General features: G+C 64.7%; 4 protein-coding genes across 4 annotated transcripts in view; 2 read left to right on the plus strand and 2 right to left on the minus strand.

Moving 5' to 3' along the window:
- LOC126647899 (protein S100-A10) overlaps positions 1–20414 on the minus strand; it is a 136382-nt gene that overhangs the window by 41640 nt on the left and 74328 nt on the right. The gene's annotated exons all lie outside the window — the stretch shown is intronic.
- Positions 1835–6671, plus strand: USF1 (upstream transcription factor 1). The gene is made up of 11 exons (XM_050330462.1): positions 1835–1931; positions 3604–3673; positions 3825–3874; positions 4355–4473; positions 4717–4818; positions 5110–5299; positions 5473–5560; positions 5797–5855; positions 5955–6049; positions 6134–6262; positions 6526–6671. The coding sequence occupies exons 2-11, from the start codon at positions 3666–3668 to the stop codon at positions 6613–6615; spliced, it is 930 nt and encodes a 309-aa protein (XP_050186419.1). The 5' UTR covers positions 1835–1931; positions 3604–3665; the 3' UTR covers positions 6616–6671.
- Positions 7852–12771, plus strand: F11R (F11 receptor). The gene is made up of 9 exons (XM_050330474.1): positions 7852–7959; positions 9433–9489; positions 9904–10017; positions 10085–10228; positions 10529–10731; positions 10948–11050; positions 11687–11794; positions 11885–12108; positions 12518–12771. The coding sequence occupies exons 1-8, from the start codon at positions 7875–7877 to the stop codon at positions 11896–11898; spliced, it is 828 nt and encodes a 275-aa protein (XP_050186431.1). The 5' UTR covers positions 7852–7874; the 3' UTR covers positions 11899–12108; positions 12518–12771.
- KCNJ10 (potassium inwardly rectifying channel subfamily J member 10) lies at positions 13645–19814 on the minus strand. The gene is made up of 3 exons (XM_050330443.1): positions 19686–19814; positions 15501–15833; positions 13645–15139 (listed from the first exon to the last, which is right to left on the minus strand). Exons 2-3 carry the CDS (start codon positions 15831–15833, stop codon positions 14330–14332), a joined length of 1143 nt encoding a protein of 380 aa, XP_050186400.1. The 5' UTR covers positions 19686–19814; the 3' UTR covers positions 13645–14329.

Here is a 20414-nt window from a genome sequence, read left to right on the forward strand (position 1 = left end):
ATGGTGACCCCCCAAACCCCTGGAGACCCCCAGCCCCTGGATCTGATCCATGGTGACCCCCAAACCCCTGGAGACCCTCAGCCCCCTGGATCTGATCCATGGTGACCCCCCCAAACCCCTGGAGACCCCCAGCCCGCTGGATCTGATCCATGGTGACCCCCCAAACCCCTGGAGACCCCCAGCCCCCTGGATTCCAGCCAAGATAATCCCCCCAACCCATTGGATCCACCCCATGCCATCCCCCCCAGCCCCCCGCTGTACCTCCCGGGTGGTGCCCGTGCCCACCTGAGCCCCCTCCCCGTGCAGGTCCATTGCGCCCGCTCTGTGCCCGTCGTGCCCCCCAAGCCCCAGTTTGCCCGGACCCCCCTGGGCCCCGCCCTGGGACCCACAACCCCAGTGGAGGGGGACCCCCAGCCCCTCCCCGGGCCCCCCAAAGCGCTGCCCTTCCATCGGGCCCCGCTGCGCCCCCGGAGACCCCTCAGTTATTTGGGGACCCCCGAGGGGCTCACAGGGGGGGCAGGGGGGGAACGGTGAAGTTTGGGAATGTTCTGCCGACCCCCCCAAAAATTCATGCTAATAATTAATAAAAAATAATAACAAGCCCATAATTCCATGCAAGAGACGTTGCTTACTTATTTTTATCTGTATTTTATACAGTTTTCCTGGTTTTATATCTTTATAATAATGTTATCTATTTACATAAATTAATTTGTCTTTACTAGCTTCATTTATTTCCTAATTAGTTTTTATTTTATTTCTTTTTTATTTGGTTTCTATTTTTATTTTTTTAATTTTTATTAATTTATTCCTTTATTTGTGGTCACTTCCATGGGGACAGGGGGACATGGGGATTTGGGGACAAGGGGCCATGGGGACAAGGGGATATGAGGATGGGACATTTGGACATGACAATTTGAGGACATGGGGGCATAGCGACAAGGGGATATGGGGACAAGTGGATATGGGGATACTGGGACACTGGGACATTGGGGACAAGGGGACAGGGGGACATTGGGATATGGGGACATGGGGACATGGTGATATGGGGACATGTGGACATTGGGGACAAGGGGACAGGGGGACGTTTGGATATGGGGACATGGGGACATGGTGATATGGGGACATGTGGACATTGGGGACAAGGGGACAGGGGGACATCGGGCCCTCAATAAAGCCAGACCTTTGTTTATATTGACACCATCTTTGGCACAACATGGCAGCGCCCTCAGTGGCCTCGGGGCTCTGCTGGGGAGGGGGTGTCCAACGCAGCCCCCCGACCCAGCCCGGGGGGTCGGGCAGAACGGGGGGTTCCCCGCTCCGTGAGGGGGTCGGGGGGGCTGGGCTGCGCCTCGCGCGTGGGGTCTGACCCCGGGGGGGGCCGCCCTCTTCCAAAATGGCACCGCCCTCACTCAATATGGCGGTAGGCGGAAGCGGCACGCTTCGCCGTCTAAGATGGCGCTGCGCTGCGGCCTCACGCACTAAGATGGCGCGTGCCGGAGGGGGCGCCGTGCCCGCAGTCAAGATGGCGGCGCGCAGCGCCCCTACCCAAAATGGCGAGACACAGCACGCTGCAAGCAGCCGCCTTGACGAGCCACAGGCCGCCACAGCCGGGCGGTGAAGCGGCACAGCGGCCACCACGATGAGAAAGTAATGCGACAGCGATGCGACAGCGGCTGGGGCGGCAGCGCCGCGGCCACCACAGAGGGGCGGTGCCATCTCTGTCGGGGTGAGAGCGCGCGGTGCCCTCAGTTAGGATGGCGATGGGCGCCGTTTCCCCCTATGCCCAAGATGGCGGCGTGAAGCCGCGCAGGGGGTGGGAGAGGCGGCAGCTTCCGCCCGGTGCCAAGATGGCAGCGCGGCGGCGCCGTGCGCATGTGCGGGGCCCATGGCGAGACAAGGGGCCGAGCGCGCGCAGGGCCCGAGGCCGAGAGGTACCGGGGGGGCCTGAGGGGCCCGGGGGGGCCCGCGGGGAGACCCTCCCTCCAACGGGGTCACCGCCAGCCGGGGGGGCACCCCCGACCGGCCCCCGCCGCCCCCACGCCACGGAGACGCGGTGGCCGCGGGTGGGGGATGGGGAGTGGGGGAGAGTGGGGGAGGGGCGCGGGTGTCACTCGCACATCCCCCCGTGAAGGGGAGGGGGGCGCGGGTCCCTCGGGATGGGGGTGTCACCCCGCTGGTTGGCCCCCCCCCGCTCTGGGAGGCCCCCGGGGTGTCGCTGTCCCCCCGTTCGTGCGTGTCCCCCCGCGTCTGTCACTGTCACCCCCCTGCGTGTCCTCCCCACTGTGTCACTGTCGCTTCCCCTCCATGTTCCCCCTAGTCTGTCACTGTCACCCCCTTCGTGTGTCCCCTTCGTGTTCCTCCCCCTTTGCCATCCCCTGCGTGTCCCCCCCACTCTGTCACTGTCACCTCCCCCCGTGTCGCCCCCGATCTGTCGCCTCTCTGTGTGTCCCTCTCGTGTGTCCTCCTCCCAGTCTGTCACTGTCACCCCGTTCCTGTCCCCCCCACCCCTGTCTCTCATCTCCCCCCGTGTCTACCCCCAGATCTGTCACTGTCACCCCCCGTCTCTCTGTCCCCCCTACTTTGTGTCCCCCACCAGCTCTGTCACCCCCTTTTTGTGTGTCCCCCCCACACTCTGTCAATGTTCTCCCCCTTCGTGTTCCCCCCTCTTTGTGTCCCTTTGGTGTCACTCCCTTCGTGTGTGCCCCCCTCTTCCCCAGGTTTGAGCCCCTCTTTGTGCCCTCCTAGCCTGTCACTGTCACTCCCCTGGGCCCCCAGACCTGTCACCTCCCCCCCATGTCCCCCTTCCCCCCATTTAACCCCCCAGAGGGGGTGACATGGGACAACTTCCGCCCAGGACACCCCAGTTTTGGGGTGCGGGGTCCCTGACCCAGGTGACAGCTGGGGACACTGTGGGAGGGGGTCACCATGGAGGGGAGGCACGGCCACCTCGGGGTCACCAGGGACCCCCCAAAGTGTCACCAGCTGGGCTAAACTGTGTGGGGGAGAGGTTTGGGGACAAATTGTGTGGGACTGGGGAGGGGAGAGGGGACAGGGAGGTACTTGAAAATGGGGCTAGGGCTGGTCACCGGTGTCCCCCCTTGGTGGCCACTGTCCCACGGTGGTGGCCACTGTCCCACGGTGGTGACCAGTGTCTGGTGGCAGTAGCCGCTGTGCCATGGTGGTGGCCAGTGTCTGGTCATGGTGGCCGGTGTCCTGCTGTGGTGGCCCAGTGTCCCACTGTGGTGCCTGATGTCCCATGGTGGTGGCTGGTGTCCCATGGTGGCCAATGTCCCCCCATGTCTGTTCACAGTGGGACAAGGCTGGGCCCTGGCCCTGACCCCACATGTCCCTGTGTCCCTCCCTGTCCCTTATCCCTGGCCCTGACCCCCACATCCCCATCCCCGTGTCCCTCTCCCACCCCTGACCCCGTGTGTCCCTGTCCCCGTGTCCCCTCTCCTGACTCTGCCGTGTCCATGTCTCTGTCCCTGACCCTGTGTGACCCTCCGTGTCCCCATCCCTGTCCTCGTGTCCCCCCATGACCCCCCTGTCCCCATGTCCCCTTGTGACTCTCCAGTGTCCCCCCTGACCCCTGTGTCCCCCCAGGGCTCTGAAGGCCGAGAGGCTCCTCCGCTCCTGCCCCACCTGATGCCCGAGGGAGCGGAGCCATGAAGGGGTGAGTGGGGACCCCCAAAACAGAGCTGAGACCCCCATACCCTCCTGGGACCCCCAGAACTGACCTGGGACCCCCAACGTGCCAGTTTTGAGGTGAGGGGGGGTCTGGGAGGGCTCAGGGACCGCCAAAAAACTCTGCGTGTCCCCCCCAGGCAGCAAAAAGCAGCCGAGACGGAGGAGGGGACGGTGCAGATCCAGGAAGGTGAGGGGGGACCCCCAGGCTGGGGGGGCTGGGGGAAGTTGGGAGGGTTAAGGGGGTGTTGTGAGGGGTTATGGGGGTTATGGGAGGGTCTGGGAGGGGATATGGGGAATATGAAGGAGATTTGGTGGGGTTATGGGGGGCTGGGAGGGTCTGTGGGAGGGTTATGGGGGGTTGGGGTGTTTATGGAGGGATATGGGGGCAACAGGGGGTATATGGGGGGATTTGGGGGCTGGGGTTTTATGGGCAGTTATGGGGGACTATGGGAGGGTCTATGGAGGCTTATAGGGGGTAAGGGGAGATTTGGGGCATTATGGGGGAGATCTGTGGGGGTTGTGGGGGCTGGGAGGTTCTTGGGGGGCTATGGGAGTGTGATACTCCCTCTCTCCCCACATTGCCCCTCCCACATTGCCCCCTCCCACATTGCCCCCTCCCCAGTGTCCCCCCACTTTGGGTGCCCCCCCTCACTGGTTGCCCCCCCAGGGTCGGTGGCTACCGGGGAGGACCCCACGAGCGTGGCCATCGCCAGCATCCAATCGGCCGCCACCTTCCCCGACCCCGGCGTCAAGTATGTGTTCAGGACCGAGGGCGGGGGCACGCAGGTGAGGGCACCTGGGCACTGCGGTGGGGGGCACTGAGGGGGGGGCACTGGGAGGGGGGCACGCAGCTATGGCACAACTGGGCACACCTGTGCCAAGTGCTGCACGGGGTGGTGCAGGCGGTGATGGACACCTGGGGCGGGGCTGTGTCTCACCTGTCTCAGCTGGGGCAGGTGATGTCCCGGGCGATGCAGGTGGTGATGGAGGGTTGGGGGGGCTGTGTCTCACCTGTCTCACCTGGGGCAGGTGATGTACCGGGTGATCCAGGTGGCTGATGGGCAGCTGGACGCGCAGACCGAGGGCACCAGCGCCATCAGCGGGTACCCGGCGGCTCAGTCCATGACACAGGTGAGCCCTGGCCACACCCAGGCACCCCCTGCTCACCTGTGCCACCCATGTCCTGCTGTGTCACCCATCTGTTCCACCTGTGTTCTCTCTGTGTCCCACCTGTGTCCCATCTGTGTCCCACCTGTCCTACCCATGTCCCCACTGTGTCCCACTTCCCTCAGGTGTCTCCCCTGGCTCCCACCTGCCTCATCTGGGGCTCTTGTCCCACCTGTGCTCTGCCTGTCTCGCCTGTGTCCCACCTTTGTCCCCTGTGTGCTCCCCCTGCCCCTCACCTGTGTCACCTGTCCCCAGGCCGTGATCCAGGGCGCCTTCACGAGCGAGGAGGGGGTGGAGACGGAGGCCACGCCCACCGAGACCCACTACACCTACTTCCCTGCGGGCGTGGCCGACGGGGGCTCGGGGGGCACCGCGGCCACCGCGGCCACCGCCGTGGTCACCACCCAGAGCTCCGAGGGGCTGCTGGGGCAGCCCACGCCCACAGGTAAGAGGGGCACCTGCAGGGGGTTTGGGGTCACCTGGAAGGGGTTTGGGGACACCCGGAGGAGGTTTGGGGTCACCTGGAAGGGGTTGGGATCACCTGAGTGGAGTTTGGGGCTCCATTTTTGGGTCTCACCTGTCCCATTTTGGTCTCACCTGTCCATTTTGGGTCCCCAGGACAGTTTTTTGTGATGATGTCACCACAGGAAGTGCTCCCGGGGGGAGCCCAACGTTCCATCGCCCCCCGTGCCCACCCCTACTCCCCGTGAGTACCTGGGACACACCTGGGCACATCTGGGCACACCTGGGGACGTGTGGGGCACATCTGGGCATACCTAGGACACATCTGGATATACCTGGAGACACTTGGGGCACATCTGGAAACACCTGGATACACCTGGGATGTACCTGAGGACATCTGGGATACAGCTGGGGACACACCTGGAACACACCCAGGCACACCTGGCCCCATGTGACCCCTTCCCCCCCCTTTTCCCACAGGAAATCGGAGGCTCCAAGAGCCACCCGGGATGAGAAACGTCGAGCACAGCACAATGAAGGTACCGGGGAGGGACCCCAAATCTGGAGATCCCAAATTCAGGGGGATCCCAAATCCAGGGGACTGATCGCAAATCCTGTTGTTTTTCCCCCATTCCCAGTGGAGCGCCGGCGCCGGGACAAGATCAACAACTGGATCGTCCAACTCTCCAAGATCATTCCCGACTGTTCCATGGAAAACACCAAATCCGGGCAGGTCTGTGCCCCTCCCTCTCCCCCAGGGGGGCAGTTTTGGGCCCCCTCCGGCCCCCGCTGACCCCTGCAATTCCCGAATTCCCAGAGCAAGGGCGGGATCCTGTCCAAGGCCTGCGACTACATCCAGGAGCTGCGGCAGAGCAACCTCCGGCTCTCCGAGGAGCTGCAGGGCCTGGACCAGCTCCAGCTCGACAACGAGGTGCTGCGGCAGCAGGTCCGACTGGGGGCACTGAGGGGGCACTGGGAGGGACTGGGAACAGTGGGAGGCGCTGGGAGTGGAGCTAGGAGCGGTGGGAGGGCACTGGGAACAGCGGCAGGGCAGGAGCAGCTCCCGGTGCTGTGGCAACAGGTCGGACTGGGGGCACTGGGGGAGACTGGGAGGGGTCTGGGGGGTATTTTGGGGTGGGAGGATTATTCTGGGGATCCAGGGGGGTATTTTGGGATCTCTGACCCCCCCTAGACCCCTCCCAAATTCAGGTGGAGGACCTGAAGAACAAGAACCTGCTGCTACGGGCGCAGCTGCGCCAGCACGGGCTGGAGATCGTCATCAAGAATGACTCCCACTGACGAGGGGGAGACCCCAGACCCCCCCTCACACCCCTAAACCCCTCCCTGGGCCCCCAAGCCTCCTCGACCCTGAAATCCCTCCCGACCTCCCCCGCAGCCACAACCCCCAGCGCGACTTCAGGACCCTCTGCTCGGTTTGTGCCCCTTTCCCCCGAAAATCATGACCGTGACCCCTGCGTGGTCTCAGGGGGCTCCACGACCCCCAAATCCCTCCAAGTCCCTCCGAGTGTCCCCAAGTGTCGCCCCCTCCCCAAAATCACACCCCTCCCCCATCCTGCACACGCTCTCGGCCTGATGGGCGCCGGCCCTGCCCCTCCCCCACTGCCTGCGCCCCTCCCCCACACTGGGGACCCCCCTCGGGACCCCTCACCCACAGGGGACCCCCCTCCACTCGGGAACACCCCCTCCACCCCAAATTTTGGGGGCTCCCCTCCCATGGGGAGGGACGTTGTGGTGCCTCCCACCCCTCCCTGCCCCTCCCCCGCAGGGAGTGGGGGTTTGGGGTGAGGGGGAGGGGTTTGAGGGGGTTTGGGGGCCTCTCACCACCCTCACCACCCCCGGAGCCCCCCCTGTGGGGTTTGGGTTTTTTTTTTAAACTCGGAATTGAAAGGAAAAAAAAAGGAAAAAAAAAAAAAAAACAAAAAAAAGAAAAAAGCGGAAAATAAATAAAAATAGTGATTTGTTTTTTTAGGTCCTACAGTTTATTCCCCTCCTTCCCCGGGACCCCCAAACTCCTCTGACCATCCCCCTGGGGACCCCCAAAACAGCTCTGACCACTCTGGTCTCTCTGGGGTCACTGGTTGGTACTGGGGGTCAGTTTGGGGTCACTGGTTTGTACTGGGGGGTCCCTTTGTGTCCCTTTTGTTTCCCTGCACTGGTTTGAACTGGGGGTACTGGGCTGGCACCTGGCGCCCCCTGTCGGCCGCCTCACCGCCGGGTTGCTATGGCAACGTTCAGTTCTCCGCCCACTCCTCTGCGCTCACTCCAATTGGTCAAAAGTTGAACCGCGAGCTCTGATTGGTCGCCGTGCCCGGCCTCCCCACACCTGTCCCTTTCACCAATCACCGCGGAGGGGCGGGAACGCCCCAACCAATCAGCGAGCTGCTTTTTAAACAAACAGGGGCGGCCACCAATGGCGTGGCGGAGGGGACGGGGCTTTTTGGCGGCACCTGGCGGTGGGCGTGGCTCAGGCACACGGTGGGCGGGGCGTGGTTGGGCGTGGTGGGGGGCGGGGCTCACCTGGCGCGGGGCGCGGAGCAATGGCGGGAGCGGAGCGGGGGGGCCCCGACCGGGACCGGGGGGTCCGGGGGGCCCTCGCTGTCCTGCTGCTGCTGGCGGAGAGCGGTGAGTCGGGGGCGCCGGGGGGGCTCGGTGGGAGCGTCCCGGGAGGGTCCCGGGGGATCGGGAGGGGTGGGTTAGGCGGTGAGTGCGGGGGGGATACGGGGGTCCCGTACCGGGCACGGGGGTGTCTGAGGGTCCTGCTGCTGCTGGGGAAGCGCAGTGAGTGAGGAGGGGGCACGGGGAAAGGGGCGGGGGGCTCAGGCGGGGGCGTCCCGAGGGGTTTCAGGGGGCTCGGGCTGGGGGACAAAGGGGCTCGGGCTCAGGGAGGGGACACGGAGGGCAGTGAGTCGGGGGACACTGGGGAGGCTGGGGAAGAGGGGGAGCACGGTGAGGAGGGCACGGGGGGCTCTGGCGGGAGAGATTTGGGGAGGGCGGGGGAGTGCCGGGGGGCTCGGGCGGGGGGCGGTGAGTGAGAGGGGGCACGAGGGGGACACGGGAGTCACCCCACAGAGGGAAAGGGGGCGGCCCCGGGACCCCCGAAAGTTCCCCGGCGACCCCGTTGAGCTCCAGGACCGGGACGAGCCCACCCCGCTGCCACCGAGCCCGTCCCGGAGCCCCCCCGAGCCCGGGGATTTGGGGGGTCCCGGGGGGGGGCTCGGTGGGGCCGGACGCGCTTCCCGCGGCCGGAGGGACCGGGAGGGACCGGGAATGGCGATGGCAGGGCCGGGGGTGGCCTTCCTGTCCCCTCCATTGTGCTCTGACAATGCCGGCATTAACCCGATCTCGCCGGGTTTGGACCTGGAGCAGGGCGGGATTAACCTGAGCTCGCCTGGTTTGGACCTAAAATGAGTCGGGATTAACCCGATCCCACTTGATTTGGACCCAAAACGGGTCGGGATTAACTCGATCCCGGCTGATCTGGACCCAGATTGGGTCGGGACTAACCCGATCCCAGATGTAGTCCTGGCTCAGGTCAGGCTTAACCCGATCCTGGATGGTTTAGACCCAAAACAGGTCGGAATGAACCCAATTCCAGCTGATTTGGACCCATTTCTGCAGACGGGGCTCCCTCAACATTCCCAGACCCCAAACACCCCGTTTTTCCCCCTAAATCCCGTTTTTTCCGCCCGGGTTTCGCTTGGCAGCGGCTCGGGGAGCAAAGGTGGCGCAGGAGGGTGGGGGACGAGGCCCTTCCCGGTCACATTCCCGCTGGGAATGAGTCACCGCGGCCGAACCCGGCATTTGGGGGGTCCCAGCGGGGTCCTCCCGCCCCCAGGGATGGACACGGGGATGACACGGGGGTGTCGCTGTGTCCAAACACAGGGAATTGCGGGAATTGCGACATTCCCGGGCCGGTTTCCTGCGAAACTGGGCAGAAACTGGGCAGGGCGGGAGGTGCCCGGACGGGATTTTCCGGCTCTGGGGAGGGACCGGGGACCGTCCCTGCGGCCTCGAGGCTCGCGGTGGCCTCCTGACCCTGCCGGGAGCCCGCCGGGATCGCTCGGCCGGGATTTCAGCCGGGAATTCCCTCGGCAGTTGCGCTGGTGGGAGCCCAGGTGACCTCGGAGAGCAAGGAGGTGCCGGAGCACGAACGTGAGTGCCAGGAACATCCCCTCGGAGCCCCCGGCCCGTTATCCCATGGGATCGTGGGCAAACCGGGACCCATCCCATGGCCAGGGGTGAGGTTTGCATGGGGGGAGGCTCGGGGTGATCCCACTTTGGGGTGATCCCACTTTGGGGTGATTTCATTTTGGGATCCTGCTTTTGGGATGATCCCAGTTTGGGGGATGCTCCCATTCCGGGGTGATCCCATTGTGGGATGATCTCATTCTGGGGTGATCCCCGTTTGGATGATCCCAGTGTGGGATGATCCCATTCTGGGGTGATTCCTATTTGGATAATCCCACTGTGGAGTGATCCCATTCCGTGGCGATCCCATTGTGGGATGATCCCATTGTGGGGTGACCCCATTCTGGGGTGATCCCACGTGGTGTCCGTGTCCCGCAGCCGTGGACATCCCGTGCTCCGCATTCCGCTCGGGCTGGAGCGACTACCGCATCGAGTGGAAGTTCCAGAAAGGCTCCTCCCTGCAGCTCTTCTACTACGGGAAGGAACTCACAGGTACCGGGGGGTCCTGGGGGTGCCCTGGGGGTCCCTTTGAGGGGGTCCCAGCTCCGTGTCCCCACAGAGCCGTACCGGAACCGCGTGCGGTTCTCGCCCACCTCCATCCACTTCGATTCGGTGACGCGGGAGGACTCCGGGAAGTACATCTGCGAGGTGGTGGGGGACAGCAGCCACATCGCCAAGTCCGAGGTCACCCTCACGGTCCAAGGTGGGGACGCTGTCCCTTGTCACCCTCCCCGGGGTTCCCTCCCTTCCCCTCCCCGGGATTTGGTGTCCCCGGGGGTCCCTGGGGACAGGGAGGGCTGTGCCAGCCTTGGGAGGGACTCTGGGACCACCATTCCCTGGGATCACTGGGATGGGGATGGATGGACACTGTTCCTGTGGGTGGGATGGGATGGGATGGGATGGGATGGGATGGGATGGGATGGGACGGGACAGACACCGTCCCTGCGGGTCGGCCCTGGCCCCGGTGGCCCCGGGAGGTGCCAGCCCCACTCCGTGCCCGCAGTGCCCCCCGGGAAGCCTGTGGCCCACGTGCCCAGCTCTGCCACCATCGGCTCCCGGGCGGTTCTGCGCTGCTCCGAGGGCCAGGGCTCCCCCCCGCCCACCTTCCGCTGGTACAAGGACGGCTCGGTGCTGCCCCAGGACCCCAAATCCAGCCCCACCTTCCGCAACTCCTCCTACAGCCTCGACCCCCGCACAGGGGAGCTGGTCAGTGGGGGAAACGAGGGGGGGGCTTTTCCCTGCCCTTTTTTCCTACCTTTCTCTCCCTTTTTCCCCCTCCTTTTTCCCTACCCTTTTCTTCCCCTTTTTCCCCTTCCCTCCATCCCCCTTCTTTTTTCCCCTATTTCCCTCCATTCCCATTTCCCCTCCAGTTTTTCCCCCTTTTTCCCCCCCCCTTTTCCCTCATTCTCTCTCTCGTTCCAGATCTTTGAGCCCGTGGGGGGCTCAGACACGGGGGATTATCACTGTGAGGCCTTCAACAATGTGGGATCCCCCCAGAAATCCGACGTTTTCCGCATGGAAGCGAGTAAGGCTGGAGCAGCTCCCAATCCCACCCCATTCCCACCCGGCCCTGCCCTTTTCCAGCCCCTTTTCCAGGTGGTTTTGAGGTTCCCCTGCCCGTTATCACCTCCCGTGGGCGTTAATTGCGTTAATGAGCCCGCTGTGGTCTCCTGGGATAGCGGGAATGCCGCCCTTGGGAACGCTAAACCTCACCCGCTTGGAGTTAAGAGCCAGGCTTGATCCCAGCCCTCCCTGGAGCCCAGAATTCCCAGGATTCCTGCTGGGATCCCCTGCACCCCCATGCTGGGATCTGTCCAACCCTCCTGCTCCGGCTGGATTTAACCCCATTCCCGATGGATCCAACCTCGATCCCGGCCCCATCTGGAGCTGGGAATTCCAGGATTCCCTCCAGGATCCCCCTCCCTGCCAGGATCCAACCCCTCCAGCTTCATTCCATCTCCATCCCAGCCCCTTTTTGAGCCAGGAACTCCAGTATTCCCACTTTCCTGCGAGATCCAGCCCCCCTCTGTCTGAACCCATCACTCCCCATCCGCATCCCACCTCCATCCCAGCCCCGATTTGAGCCCACTGGAATTCCCCCTGCCCAGGGTTGGGATCCACCCCCCACCCCACTGGGCTCTCTCTGATCCCGGTTTTCCAGGCGAGGTGAACGTGGGTGGGATCGTGGCCGCCGTGGTGCTGCTCCTGCTGGTCCTGGCCCTCGCTGCCTTCGGGCTCTGGTTCGCCCACAGGCGTGGCTACTTCAGCAGTGAGTGTCCCCAAGTGTCCCCGAGCATGCCCTCCCCCTGTCCCCCCCCCGTGGTGCTCCCCCTGATCCCACTTTTTCCCTTTATTCCAGAGAAAACAGAGTAAGTGATGCCGGAGCCGCTGCCCCCTCCTCTTTGGGATAGTCCTGCCCCCCTCCAGGTGTCCCCAAAGTGTCCCCTCCCTGCCCCGGTCCCCTGGGTGTCCCCAGGTGGTGACTGGGGTGGGGTAGGGGGGGAGGGCACGTCCTGATCCTGATATTCCCACAGTTCTGGTGGGAAGAAGGTGATTTACAGCCAACCCTCAAGGCGCAGCGAGGTGGGTGTGGGGGTACTGGACACCCTGTTGATGTCCCCTGTCCCCACTATGTCCCCATGTCCCCATTGATGTCCCCATCAATGTCCCCATTTAATGTTCTTCATGTCCCCATTAGTGTCCCCTTGATGTCCCTTCAGTGTCCCCATTAATGTCCCCCCTCTGGTGTCCCCATCCTTGTCCCCATAATGTTCCCTGGTGTCCCCATCAATGTCCCCACAATGTCTCCTCTCTTGTCCCCATCAATGTCCCCATAATGTCTCCTCTCCTGTCCCCATTGATGTCCCCATAATGTCCCCCGATGTCCCCATTGATGTCCCTATAATGTTTCCATAATGTCCCCATGATGTCCCCATTGATGTCCCCATTGATGTCCCCACGGTGTCCCCTGACGTCCCCTCTGTCCCTGCAGGGCGAGTTCAAACAAACCTCCTCGTTCCTGGTGTGACGCCGCCGCCCCTTTCCCCCCCCCCGGCCCCTCCCCCGGACCGGTTTTTCCCAATTCCCGGAATTCCCACGCGATTTTAAAGGGTTATTTTTGTAAAGCCTCGCCTGGTGCCTTCACAGCTGCCCCTGAATTTTGGGGGCTGTCCCTTGTCCCCCTTTGTGTCCCCCCTCCTCGTGTGCCTTTGGCCCCCTCCTTGTCCCCCTTCATGTCCCCCTTTGCCCCCCTCATCCCCCTTTGTCCCCCAGAGGGCTTAGGGGGCCCAAGCTGCTGTAACTGGTCCCAGTTGCCCTCCCTGACTGGGAGGGGCCTGGAAATAAAACCCCTGTCCTTTACTAGTGCTGCTCACCTGGGGGTGTCTCGGGGGATATTGGGGAGTCCCTGGGAGCTGGGGGATATAGGGGTGTCTCAGGGGACATTGGGGGTGTGTCAGGGGACACTGGGGGTCTCTGAGGATGTTGGGGGTCCCTGGGGGCTGAGGGGGTATACTGGGGGTCCCTGGGGACTGGGGGGGACATCGGGGGTCCCTGTGGGCATGGGGGATCCCTGGTGACATCGGGGACACCCAGGAGACATCAGCCCCCTCCCCGACAGGAGCAGCCCCTCCCCACCATCAGCATCTCCTTTATTTAGTACCGACCCCCTTTGCTCCCCCAGACCGAGGATGAGCCCCGGGGTGTCTCCCAGCCGCGGGGAAGGGAAGGGGGGCAGTTTGAGGGGCGGGGTCTTCCCTCCTTGTTGACATCTGTAATTAGTGGCTCTAATGACCCGCGGGCGTGGCCGGGCCTCGTTAATTGCGGGGTCTAAGTTAAACAGCAGCGACGGGCGGGGGACCCCGGCCCAGGGGGACACACGATTATCGGTGACACCCGGGGGACCCCGAGCCCGCCCGGAGTGGGGGCAGCACGGGGAGGGGCTCCAGCGTTTGAGGGGGAAAGGGGTGGGGATGAGGGGGGATCTCCTGCCTCAGTTTCCCCTCTGGATGAGGGGAGGGGTCCTGCGGCCCCCCCGGGCTGGTGGCACCTCCAGGGGCTGGGGACACCTCTAGATGTTGGGGACACCTCAGGGCTGGTGGCATCTTGGGGCTGGTGACACTTCCAGGTGTTGGTGGCACCTCCAAGGACTGGTGTCACCTCTGAGCTGGTGGCACCTCCAGGTGTTGGTGGCACTTCCAAGTGTCGGTGACACCTTGAAACTGGTGACACCTCAGGGGACTTGTGGCATCTCCAGTGTTGGTGGCAACTTCAAGTGTTGGTGACGCCTCCAGGACCTGGTGGCAGTTCCAGGCATTGGTGGCACCTCCAGGTGCTGGTGACATCTCCAGGGGCTGGAGGCACTTCCAGGAGTTGGTGGCACCTCCAGGCTGGTGACACCCCCAGTTGTCAGTGTCACCTTAGGGCTGGTGGAACCTCCAGTCCTTGGTGACAGCTCCAGACTTGGTGACATCTCCAGCTGTGGTGACACCTCCAGGTGCTGGTGCCACCTCCAGCCGTCAGTGCCACCTCCATCAGTGTCACCTCCAGATATCAGTGTCACCTTCAGCTGTCCATGTCACCTCCAGTTCCTGGTGTCACCTCCAGCTGCCAGTGCCACCCTGGGACCAGTGTTCCCTCCAGTTCCTGGGGTCACCTCCATCCACCAGTGTCACCTCCATCCACCAGTGTCACCTCCAGCCATCAGTGCCATGCCAGGACTGGTGTCACCTCCAGTTGCTGGTGCCACCTCCATCCGTCGGTGCCACCCCGGGGCCGGTGCCCCCTCCCTGGGCCGGTGTCCCCGTCAGACGTTGCTGATGCGGACGCTGAGCGGGGCCCCCTCCCCTTCCCGCTCCGCCTCCCGCAGCGACTCCTCCAGCTTCACCTTCTCGGGGTCCCCGAACCGCACGGCCTCGTGGTGGCACCGCGGCGGCGCCGCCACCTTCACCACACGGTCGAAGAGGCTGAAGTCGGCCACGTACTTGCCGCTGGCCGAGAGCGAGATGGCCGGCGTGAACTCGTAGCCCCACAGGATCTCCTCGGGCAGGTAGGACGTGCGAACCTGGCACGTGGCGCTGGTGGACTCCACGGTGCCGCTGAGGATCACCACGAGCTCGAAGTCCCCGTCCCCCGAGCGCAGGGACACGTCCCGCAGCGGGCTGGCCTCGTCCACCACGTGGTAGAAGGTGAGCGGGAGGATGAGGAAGGGGCTGTCGGATGACGTGTCCACCTGGAAGTCCACGTTGAGCTGGTTGAGCCGCACGCTCTCGCCCTCCTTGGTGAGATGGGTCTGCAGCAGCTTCCCCGTGACCTGGCAGCCGATGAGGAGGCTCTTCCTCATGTTGGCCACGCGGATCATCAGGCAGGTCTTGCCGTCGTGCTGGGCCACCACGGCGTTCTGGCTGAACTTGATGGTCTCGGCGCGCTTCTTGGGCCGCGCGATCTTGGCCAGGAAGGTGCCGGTGATGAAGATCTCGAGGATGGTGGTGAGGACGAGCTGGGTGATGAGCAGCACGATGGCCAGGGGGCACTCCTCGCTGATGTAGCGGAACCCATAGCCGATGGTGGTCTGGGACTCCAGGGAGAACAGGAAGGCCCCGGTCAGGGTGTGGACCTGCAGGGGGCACAGACAGCAGGGTTGGAGGGGGGGTTGTGGGGTAAAGGGGGTCTTGTCGCTGCCACCGACAGCATGGAGGGCACGGCCAACCCCCCTCGGCATTGCCATGGCTACTGGAGGGGGTCCTGCTACTGCCACTGTGGGGGTCCCGTCACCACCATGGCCACCATGCATGTCCCAGAGGGGTCCTGCCACTGCCATGGTCACCATGGGGGGCCCAGAGGGGTCCTGCCACTGCCACTGGGGGGGTCCCATCACTGCCACAGCCACCATGGGGGTTTTGGGGTGTTCCGCCACCGTGGGGGTCCCAGAGGGGTCCTGCCACTGCCGCCACGCGTGGGGGGTCCCCGGTGAGCACCTGCATGACGCACGGCGTGTGGTTGGCGGGGGGGTCGAACTCCAGCAGGTCTCCGTGGGCCACGGCCACCAGGTACCACACGACGCCGAAGGCAAACCAGGTGCCGGCGAAGGTGGCGGAGAAGAGGAGCAGCTTGTAGCGCCACTGCATGTCAATGAAGGTGGTCCACAGGTCCTTGAGGTACAGGAAGCGCTTGTCCGAGATGTGCTCCATGCGCACATTGCTCCGCCCGTCCTTGGTCAGCACCCGGCGCCGCCGCAGCCCCGGCCCCATCAGCGGGCGGCCCTCGGTCTGCGTCGTCTGGCTGTAGTACACCTTGGTGGAGGACGTCATCTGGGGGGCACAGGTGAGGGGACAGAGGTGACAGGGCGGAGGGTGGCATTAGAGGGATGGGGGAGGGCTTGGAGGGTGTCAGTGGGGGGACATGGGGAGAGGTGAGGGGTGGAGGGTGTCACTGGGGGGACAGGGGGACAGGTGAGGGGGAGGAGGGTGACGGTGGAGGACATTGTCCCAGGGAACATGGGGGACACCTGAGGGCTGGAGAATGTCATCCTACCCTCCATCCCCACGTCCCTGTGCCCACCCCTCTATCCCTCCCTCCATCCCTGTATCCCTGTCCCCATATCCCTACCTCCACCCTTCTATCCCTCCCTCTGTCCCATATCCCTCCCTTTGCGCCCAGATCTTTCCCTCTAGCCCTGTATCCCCCCATCCCAATTTCCCCCCTCCACCCCTGTGTCCCGCCCCCGTGCCCTCCCCCATCCCTTGGCAGCCCCGGTGGCCGGGAAGGCCCCCGGGACGTCCGGGAGGAAGAGGAAGGGGATGAATGGGAGGTGACAGGGACAAATGGCCGGTGGCAGCGCCAGGCACTGTGGCGGTGCCCGCGGTGTCCCCGTGTCCCCATCCCAAAAGGGCCCTTTCAGCCCCCGCCAGCCCCTGGCCCTGCCGCCGTTTCCGCCGCGGAAGGGCAGCGTGCCGGGGACATGGGGACACCGCGGGGACACCGCGGGGACACCGTGGGGACACCGGGACACCACGGGGGTGGGGGCACCATGGGGGGTCTCCTTGGAGCCCGGTGTGCCTGTGCCAGAGCACGGGGACACGGGTGGCACTGCCACTGTCGCTGTCCTGGCCAGGCCGTGTCCCCTCATGGAGAGAGGTCCTGGAGGTGGCACGGGGGACAGGGGGGACAGAGGGGACAGAGGGGACAACAGTGGGCCTGGAGAGGGGACAGGGGGATGGCCCTTCCCAGCCAGGCTGCTGAGGGTCCCCAGAGCCACTGTGTCCCCACAGAGCCCCCCATGTCCCCACAGAGCCACTCTGTCCCAAAAGCCACTGTGCCCCCCCCCGCTCCCTGCTTTGGGGGTCTCTGCAACCCCTCATTATCCCCTGCACCCCTCTGGGGGGGTCCCAACCCCTCCCTTTGGGGTCCTGACCCATCTCTTTAGGGTCTCAACCCCTCTTCAGTGTCCTGACCCCTCTCTTCACATTCCCCACCCCCTCTCTTTGGTACCCCTACCCTCTCCCCCCACCCCATTTTTGGGGTCACCGCCTCCCACGTGCCCCCCTCGTCTGCCCCCGCCCATGCTCCACCCCCCTGTGCCCCCTGTGCCCCCGGCCCCGCTCCGGTGCCCGGACACGGGTTGGGACAAGCCGGCGCTTGTTCCTGGTGCCTGCGGCGATACCAGTTACCCATTAACCCCCAGCCCCCTCCCAGTGCCTCAGTTTCCCCCCTCCCCAGGGGGCTTCTGGGCACTTCAGGGGCTCCAGAAGGGGGTCAGGGCCCAGGCAGGGGCCCCCCAGGGACATGTCCCCCTTCTCGGCGTCTCACTGGCACCGCCAGCCCGGGCAGCGCTCCCGGGGCCGGGCGTGACCGGGCGCCCCGCCAGCCCCCCCGTCCGCCCCCCAGCTGGGGTGTAACTGGGATGACTGGGATAACTGGGAAATGGGGCCACGAGCTCCCGGCCCCCAGCCCTGTGCCAGGGTCCTAAATGGGGGCGTGGGGGGCGGGGAGGGCGGTGCGGGGTTGGAGTGCGAGGCGGCTGGCGGGGGGACGGGGATGGGGACAGGGGACAGTGGGGCCTTTGTGCGGCCGGAGCCGAGCCCTCAATGGGGCTGGCGGGGGACAAAAGGGGACAAAGGCGCTTTCACGGAGCCCTCGTTAACATGCAGAGCCCCGCGCGCCCGCCACCGCCACCACGGGGGTCCCGGGGGGGTCCCGGGGGGGTCCTGCCACGGCCATGGGCACGGCTGGGGGCACAGGGACCCCCCAGTGCCACTGCCACGGCCACAAAGGGGGACACAGACACCCCCAGCACCCCCGTGGGGGTCCTGCCACCACCATGGCCACGAAGGGGGGCACAGACATCCCATCACCCACCCCAGTGTGGGTCTCAGGAGTCCCGGGAGGGTCCTGCCACTGCCACAATGGGGGTTCCAGGGAGACCACGGGCTCCGTGGGGGGCACAGGCACCCCCTCTGCCACCACCAAAGCCACCATGGGGGACCCCACGGCCACGGTCACTGTGGGGGGCACAGGCCCCCATCACCACCCCAGTGTGGCCCTTAGGGGTCCCTGTCACGGCCACGGGGTGGGGGGCACAGACATCCCCACTGTCACCACCATCCTCACCACCAGACATCCTCACTGTCACCACCACGGCCACCATGGGGGTCCCAGCCCCCCCCTCCATGGTCCCACTGTGGGTTCTGGGACCACCCCCCCCGGTGATCGCAGGGGTCCCTGGGGGGTCCCACCTCGTCCATGGACACCAAGGGGGTCCCAGGGCCCCCATCACAGCCCAGAATGATTCCTTAACTCACACCTGGGATAAACCATGACTGGATAACCCACAGCCAGAATAATCCATGCCTGGGATAACCCACAGCCCAGATAATCCACACCTGGGATAACCCACAGCCCGGATAATCCACACCTGGGATAACCCACAGCCCGGATAACTGATTCCTGGATAAACCACATCCAGGATAATCCCCACCTGGAACAAACCACATCCAGAATAATCCATGCCTGGGATAACCCACATCCAGGATAACCCACAGCCGGGATAACCCATGCCTAGTAAAATCCACACCTGGGATAACCCACATATGGAGGACATGGACATGGGGGTACAGGGATGGGGGGACATGGGGGCACAGGGACGTGGGATACAGGGATGGGGGAATGTGGGGACATGGGATACAGGGATGGGGGGACATGGGGACATAGGATACAGGGATGGAGAGATATGGGGATAAAGGAACATGGGATACAGGGATGGAGGGACATGGGGACACAGGGACAGGGCCTTGGGGACACAGGACCTGGGGATATGGGACATGGGGACATGGGGATGGGGGATGTGGGGCACAGGGTGATGGGGACACAGGAGAGGGGGTCGTGGGGACACAGGGAAGTGAGGATGTGGGAACACAGGGATATGAGGGTCCAGGGACGTGGCAATAGGGGGACACAGGGCTAAGGTGACCCTGGGACACAGGGACAGGGGGACATGGGGCACAAGGGAACTTGGGGACATGGGGACCCAGAGATGTGATACATGACATGGGGACTAGGGGACATGGGGATGGGGACACAGGGATTTGGGGACACAGATATGGGAATATGGGGACACAGGGATGTGGTGATATGTGACGTGGGGTATGGGGACATGGGGACACAGGGACATGAGGCTATGGGAATATGGGGACATAGGGGCATTGAGATGGGGGACATGGGGTATGGGGATGCGGGGATTTGGGGACACAGGGATGTGGTGATACGTGACACAGGGTATGGGGACATGGGGATACAGGGACATGAGGATATGGGAATATGGGGACATAGGGGCATTGAGATAGGGGACATGGGGACACAGGACATGGGGACAGGGACTGAGGGTGTCACAGGACATGGGGATGGGGACACAGGGATTTGGGGACACAGGGATGGGGGCTGACGGTGTCACGGGACACGGGGATGGGGTGATGGCAACACAGGGGACACAGGGATGTGGGGACACAGGAGCGGTGCCAGGGGGGACAAGGGAGACATTGGGGGGGCTCCAGGATCTTCCCTCCCGTGCCGGTGCCATCCCAACACCACCGGCCAGTGCCCACGGCCCTGGTGACCCCCCGGAGGGGGTGAGGGACCCCCGGGCCCCCTCCCCCAGCCACCCTTACCTTGCTGGGGGGGTCGCGGGTGCCGCCGAGCTCAGCCCGCCCGCCGCCGGCTCCCCATGGGCTTTATGGCTCGGCGGGGCCGGTGGTGGCGGGACGGGCCCCCCCAGCCCGGCCGGGGGGGGCCCGGGGCGGGGAGGAGCCGCCGGGGGCGGGACAGGGGTTAATGGGGTGGAAAAGGAGCCGCTCGGCACCGGGTCACGTTACCGGGCACGGGGGGGGGCGAGGGGACCCCGCCCGAGGGCACCAGCACTGGCAACGAGGGTCCCTGAACAGACACCGGACCCGGGGGGGGCCCGGTGGGGACACCGGGGGGTCCAGGGAGGGTCTCCCGGCCACCGTTACCTGCACTGGGGGGTCCCTGAACTGGCACCAGCACTGAGGGGTCACGGGGGGGGCACCGGGGGGGCCTGGTGGAGTCCCGACAGACCCGTCCAGGCACTGTCACCGTCCCCGGGACCCCCCCGGCCCCACGCAGCCCCCCCCGGTCATGACAGCACCCACCCACGAACCCGGGTGGTCTCCGGGGATGTAACACCCTCCTATCCCCACGTGGGGTGACACGGGGGGGTGACATGGGGCCAGGGGGTCACGCGTGTGCACAGACACTCCCCCCAATCGAGTGACACGCACACCGCAGGCTGGGGGGTGGGCGCAGGGCCACGGGGCTGTGGGGTCGGGACTGGGGGGTGTGAGACTGGGGGGTCCGTGGGGGTGTGGGATGTGTGTCTG

The sequence above is a fragment of the Myiozetetes cayanensis genome, unplaced genomic scaffold (genome assembly GCF_022539395.1).
Source record: "Myiozetetes cayanensis isolate MyiCay16 unplaced genomic scaffold, myiCay2020 scf41, whole genome shotgun sequence".
NCBI classification, from domain to species: domain Eukaryota; kingdom Metazoa; phylum Chordata; class Aves; order Passeriformes; family Tyrannidae; genus Myiozetetes; species Myiozetetes cayanensis.

Bases quoted from the DNA above. Each gene is read 5' to 3' on its own strand.
- USF1 (XM_050330462.1), top strand. The intron at 4,474-4,716 runs GTGAGGGCACCT...CACCTGGGGCAG, and splicing joins CCGAGGGCGGGGGCACGCAG to GTGATGTACCGGGTGATCCA. The intron at 4,819-5,109 runs GTGAGCCCTGGC...ACCTGTCCCCAG, and splicing joins CGGCTCAGTCCATGACACAG to GCCGTGATCCAGGGCGCCTT.
- F11R (XM_050330474.1), top strand. From the start codon at position 7,875: ATGGCGGGAGCGGAGCGGGGGGGCCCCGACCGGGACCGGGGGGTCCGG. The intron at 9,490-9,903 runs GTGAGTGCCAGG...CGTGTCCCGCAG, and splicing joins GGAGGTGCCGGAGCACGAAC to CCGTGGACATCCCGTGCTCC. The intron at 10,018-10,084 runs GTACCGGGGGGT...GTGTCCCCACAG, and splicing joins CTACGGGAAGGAACTCACAG to AGCCGTACCGGAACCGCGTG.
- KCNJ10 (XM_050330443.1), bottom strand. From the start codon at position 15,833: ATGACGTCCTCCACCAAGGTGTACTACAGCCAGACGACGCAGACCGAG. The intron at 15,140-15,500 runs GTGCTCACCGGG...TGCCCCCTGCAG, and splicing joins ACACGCCGTGCGTCATGCAG to GTCCACACCCTGACCGGGGC.